The sequence below is a fragment of the Dysidea avara genome, chromosome 12, assembly GCF_963678975.1.
Source record: "Dysidea avara chromosome 12, odDysAvar1.4, whole genome shotgun sequence".
In the NCBI taxonomy this organism is placed as follows: domain Eukaryota; kingdom Metazoa; phylum Porifera; class Demospongiae; order Dictyoceratida; family Dysideidae; genus Dysidea; species Dysidea avara.
Genome location: NC_089283.1, coordinates 23,960,322 through 23,966,688, shown reverse-complemented (window position 1 = coordinate 23,966,688; position 6,367 = coordinate 23,960,322). Strand labels below are relative to the sequence as shown.

General features: G+C 38.4%; 1 protein-coding gene across 3 annotated transcripts in view; it reads left to right on the top strand.

Moving 5' to 3' along the window:
• The first annotated feature begins 4,913 nt into the window (after window positions 1-4,913).
• The window catches only part of LOC136240415 (uncharacterized), a 39,583-nt gene continuing 38,129 nt past the window's right edge, over window positions 4,914-6,367 (top strand). For all 3 annotated transcript variants that reach the window (XM_066031395.1, XM_066031394.1, XM_066031393.1), the window contains exon 1: window positions 4,914-6,134. In XM_066031395.1, coding sequence (XP_065887467.1) covers window positions 5,076-6,134 — 1,059 coding nt within the window. In that variant the 5' untranslated portion in view covers window positions 4,914-5,075. The remainder of the gene's footprint in view (window positions 6,135-6,367) is intronic.

The following is a 6,367-nucleotide window of genomic DNA, read 5'->3' as shown; positions in this document are numbered from 1 at the left end:
TAGGATTCACATTGTTATAATTGAGCATTATCTGTAGGTTGCCTTGAAAACTGCGTTATAATGGAGACCCACACTTTTTTTTAAGTGTTAGTGCTTATATTTACACTGGCTAACTAGTTTCTAACAACTACAATCCATATTTCAAAACTTTTTTCATTGCATGTATGCATGTTCTAAGGATTACAATACAAGTCATCAAGTTACAAAACGACAAAATTTATTTTAGAAAACATTGTGTACTTGTATACTCCAATAGAACAGTCACAATAAACATGGTAAAGCCTATTACAGGTTCTTAGCCCCTTTGTTTAATAGCCGAAAGTAAGCCTTTTTGATTTCTGAAGCAAGAATTGTATTTTAACTAACAACATTTTGCATACCCAGTAATCACCTGCCTTAATTACATCAGGGCAAAGAATGGACAGATTTCACTACCAGAGCAGCCTGTATTGTAGACTTGTTATCTGCATGTGATTACTGTGAGAGGTATGACAATTAATACTCACTCTGTATGAAATAATAATAGTCATTTAATATAATACACTGACTTGTTTATGGCACTTCCTTACTTCTGATGGTGCATGGTAGTTGTTGTCTTGAAAATAGGAAATGCTTACTGTACCCCCATAAGGCCTTGTGTATATTATGTACGGGACTGGAAGCCAGTTGTGACTCATATTATTTCATGCAGAGTGAGAGCATTATGTCCAGTAGCTTATGTCATGCAGTTACAACTTGGTGTTTATTGTGGTATATAGGTGGTTACCATGGTACCTTAATAAGACCACCTCATTATAGTGACCATGTCAAGTTGGTCCCAAACATAGCTAAGGCGTACTTCATGTATGATCTCATTAATAAGACCACCTCATTATAGTGACCGTGTCAAGTAGGTCCCAAACATAGCTAAGGTGTACTTCATCACCTCATTGATAATTAATAATAGTTTTATGAATACGTACTATAATTATTAAATAGAAGATTAGCACTAAAGGAAAATGTAAAGCATAAGATATGCATTGCAGCTATCTCTTAACCAGCTCACAATTTAATATTATTTTAACGAAGTTCAAATTATTATCTCCAGGGGTGTAACTAGAAATTTTAAATAGATGAGACAGCCCTTGCAATACGATGCATGCACTCTAGTGTGTATGTATGCATGCTCTAGCTAGGGAGCATGCCCCCCCCCCCCAGGAAATTTTTGAAAATTATGAGTTCCAAGATTGAATCTGGAGGTAATTTCAGTACTACTATTATGGTAATTGCAAAGAATGCACATGTGGTATTTTATGCATGTAGTTCAGACTTAACTTGAGGAAGTATAAACACTGGTATAATATAGTATGCAAAACATGTCAATCCAGGGGGTCTGGGGTATGCTCCTCTGGAAGAGTTAGACCATCTGAGATTGATTGTGAGAGTGATTTAAGTAGTTTATCATATTTAAAATCCTCTTGACTGTTGTATTAGGTGAGTGCTCTATTAGAGTGACTGTTTTATTAGAGTATATTGATCTTGCTTGAACAGTTTCTGAAACCTCAGTAACCACCTGCATGGACACTTACTACACAAAAAGTTGAAATATAAACTTTCTGTTAATGCAAGCTTTCAATGCATCTAAAAGGTCCAATGTAGCTCTCAGTTCAGTCACCAATAATACCAATATTTGGTGTGGCAACTGACTCACCTGCCGACATTGTAGCTACGCCTCTGATCCCTTATATAGATATGGACACTAATTATATTGTACATTACATAAATTAACAGCTATATCACAGTGGGGGATCCAGGGGAAGGGGGCACGTGCTTCCCCCCTCCTTCATCCCTTTCAAAAAAATTGCATACAAGAGCATACAAGATCAAGATATTCTAATAGAGCAGTCACATTAAAGCAGTCACAGTGTTCATGAGGCAGTGTAGCTTAACTATAAAGATCTGAATAAGGATCTTTATATACTTTATAGTATATACATTTGGTAAAGGACAGCCATTATTGCTGTGACCTTTTTTTTTTTTTTTTTGCTTTTCAGCAAAGTGCACCCCCCAAACTCTGGATCTGCCCCTAAACAACTAGTCATGGTCAAGCACATAGGACAAGACTATCGACATTAATTTTAGCCAATTTAATTAGCATGATACCTACCTGGGGCACAAATGCCAGAAAACTTTAAAATATAGCTAATCCACGTGTCATGATTTTGATCCTGTTCTGTGGTCACAACAGCTAGCTAGCTAATAAATCCATAGCTGTACTATGACAGTAGCTACCTACATAGCTACTGTTCTTGGATCAGGCAACTAGTTACATGATATATTGTAGAAGAGCGACAGCTAATTGTAATATAAATAATAACTTTATTTGATCAATGTATAGCTACTATGTAGTGGAATTTTTTGAGGGAAAATTGCTAGCTACAGCATATATGCACCATCCAAAATTTTGAGGGGGACATTTTTACTTCATTAGGATCTTTTGAGCATTAATAATACTCAAACAATGCCATTTTGCAAATTTAAAGAGGGAGGAGTATTTTTGTGGAATCTGTGAAAATCAAATCTCCTCAAAAAAATCCCGCTGTATATGGTAGCTAAACCTCTCAACTCTCCACACAGTTCACTCAAGGGTTTGGTCCTCTTCTCATGGACAGGTATACTAGTTTTCAAGATCACATTCTAGATCTCAAAATTTAAACCCACTCTCAAAATTACAATAATAAAAAAGGGATCAAAATCTTCTAAAGGGCAGCTTTTGACAATCTTTGGAAGTAGAACCAATTGACCAAACTGATCCAGTAGAGGAGTTCTTTAGGCCATAGCTATGAACTTAATTATTACTTTTCCATCCTGAAATAGCAGTGTAGTAGGCTGCAGCTGGAGAGTGGATTTTAATTTTGCTGAATTAGCTAGCTAAAATGACTCAGAATGCAATTTTCTATGACTGCTCTGACTAGTTTGTAATCTTTTCATTTGTTTTTGTAAATATTATTATTGTGGCCTTAGCTGGTATTGTATGAAACCTCTTAGCATGTGGGCTACTGAGGGGAAACAGGACACAAATTGTAGAGGCACGTATACAAGAGGAGGCACATGTGCTTATCCGGACCTGACCAGTTAACAATTGAGGCCAGTGATACGTAAATGGCTCATCATTGTGAATGCCGTATATATACATACACTCACCAATCCACCCCTGTATGTCACACTTGTACTTGCATATATATCCTGTAGACTGGGGAGCTTACTGTCCATTGACAATACCTACTTTTCACATGATGACACCATTGACAACTCACCTTAGTTTGTCAGACGGTTGCCCCAGGAGCTCGTTATCAGTGATCCTGCCTAAAGACTCTTCCCATGAATCTCAATACCAACAAGATATTCCACCAGACCACCACGGCTTGTTAAGAAAACTTCAAACCTTGAATTGCAGAAATATTACCAGAGTATTGGGAACTGGATGAATTACTGTGGCAACCAACTGAGCAAATCAAAGAGAGGTCCTATAACAGATATGTGAGTTTGGTTAGATGACTATTCATCACTGGTATTAGTACTCTGCTCTGTATATTCACACAAGTTCCACCATTTCACAGCATATCAACGTACCATTATTAGGGCTCACCATAGGTTTGAGGGTGACAGATGGGTAATTTATGGTACCAGTTATTGTTGTTCGGATACTCTTTGGTTTGGGGCATTAAAGATCAGGATCTCTATAATGAAACCTTTACAGGATGGGCTATAGTTATTGCCTGTTGCAGCTCCAGCTCCTGTGGAGTACATGTCATGAAGTTTGCAGAGTGAATTATACAAAGGCAGCCATTACCAACCAAGTGCACAACGAGTGATATCTCAAAGCTTCATAATGATATGGCTTTTGAGCTTCTTAATGTTTCAGAATCACTGGATAATTTTTGTTATGCTTGTGGAATGCAAGATATAGACAATGGTTGGACAAATGTGATAACAGTGAATGGTGGTACCACTTAAACTGTGTAAAACTCATGGAACACTTTTGTTCTGCTAAAGAGTTTTAATTTTATAACCAAGCCATCATTATTATATTGCTTGTTTCCCTTCACCTATATAGTAGAGAGCAAAAACTGATGCAGGTGGGAGGTGATTATTAATTATAAATTATACTTGTTATTTGAGTATGTGACTGCTCTATTAGAGTATCTCGATCTTGTACACTTGACCTCCAATGCTGACCCTGGTCCTTGTTGCATACCCTTTTGCATAAATCCGCTGATAATTCCTTGGAAAGATGTTTATAAGGTGGGTTTATGACGAGGTTTATGGAGTAATAAACAAATTCCATAATAAGGCTTTATAGTATATAGAAACGACCGTTTCCCCTAGCAACCTGAAGTTCCCATTATTTTAGGTAATAATGTCTAAAGTAACTTCTCCAAATTTTGAAAGGATAGCATATATGTCATAAGATATGACGTTTTGAAATTTGTGGTTTTCCCATACATATCTATGTGAGAGGGCTACAGTTGCCCCGTCTGGGCAATCACAAAAATGAGGTATTTCAACATATGCAAAAACCAAAAATTCAAAAGTACATACATCTCAATTTTACATAATTTGTAGGTGTGAATGTCAACAATAATCTCTCCAAGTTTTAAATGGATACTGTATATAGGTCATAAGATATGACATTCTGTGAATCCCATGATTTGTGTGATTACCGAAAAGGGGCAACTGCTGCCCCTCTCATTGACAATGTATGGGAAAATTGCAACTTCAAAATGTCATATCTCTTGACTTATATATGCTATCCTTTTAAAACCTGGAGAGGTGTCTTAAGACATTGACACCTACAAAAAATGCAAAAATTAGGTTGCTAGGGGCAACGGTTGATTTTTTCAGCCCCCAAAGCGCTAGCCCCGCCCCCTAGATCCGCCCTGCTCCCTGTATCCGCCACTGCTGAGTCTTGTAGACCTACATTATAACTTGCTTTCTACAGGGTCATCTGGATGACAACAGCGCTCATAATTATCTAGGACACGCCACGCTTTTACGCTTAGGTAAGTCCAGCGCGGAAAGTCCCAACTTAAAAAATGGCTTCCAGTGACGACAAGTCTAGTGGTGATTTTCAGAGATTAGTTCTTAAAGGAGTTAATAAAGTAGATGGCGAGGAACTGGGACGCGGGGCTTATGGGAGGGTTTACACGGTTAAATACTGTGGAATGATCTGTGCGGCCAAAGAGATACACTCAATTTTGGTCGAAGAGGTTGGAGACGTGGAAATGCAACGGACAGTGGAATTGTTCATGAAGGAGTGTCGCCAATGTAGTGTATTACGACATCCAAATATCGTACAATTTCTGGGTCTGTGTTACCCCGTTTCAATAAGCAGTGAGCAGGAAAGGATGCGGCTACCAGCAATGGTTATGGAGATGATGGCGGGTAGCTTGACCTCACTAGTAGATAAACACAGGAAGATTCCTGTCCATATAAAATTTTCTATTGCCCATGATGTCTCCCTTGGCTTGTGCTACCTTCACAATCATGATCCTCCCATTGTCCATAGAGACCTCTCCCCTAACAACATCTTATTGACGACACATCACGTGGCAAAGATCAGTGATCTTGGAGTGGCCAAGGTGATAAAGGCTGATAGCAGAAAGACAATGACTAAAGCTCCAGGAACTGTCGATTTCATGCCTCCAGAAACATTAACAAATAGTCCTGAGTATGGCCCTCCTATGGACATTTTTTCATTTGCTGGAATAGTTCTTCATACATTTAACCAAGAGTGGCCTCATCCAACTGAACAAGTGCAGTTTAATCGAGCCACAAGAAAGAGAGTAGCTTTGTCAGAGGTAGAGCGTCGTCAGCAATACTTGAATAAAATGATGGGAGAGGCTGAAGTATTAAGGCCACTAGTGGAGGAGTGTCTGGATGATGATCCTGGTGTGAGGCCAACCATATCAGCTGTTTGTGAGAGGCTCCAAGTGAGCAAGGATGTTTACATGAAGGAGTCCCCAAAAGATGTTATCACCCTGCATGAACAAGTTGAAGAGTTACAAGGTGAAGTGGATCGGTTAAGTGCTCAGTTAAATTTGGATAAGAACGATCATGTGAAATCTGAAGATTATCATTTGAATCAACCACTGGTAAGTATTTCCTTTTTACTTCAAGCAGTCACTGTACTCCTTTTTGTCCCTGCATGCATGGTCAAGCCTCAATATGGTCAAAGTATATAGGTGGTACACTAGTGTATAAGCCTCATGCAAGCCTGGTGAATTCATAATAAACATGTGTTCATAGTGGACGATGTTTTAAACATAATAAATTAGAGAGTATTAGAGACTTACTGCTGTGCTTCACTGTCTAACATTGTGATAGC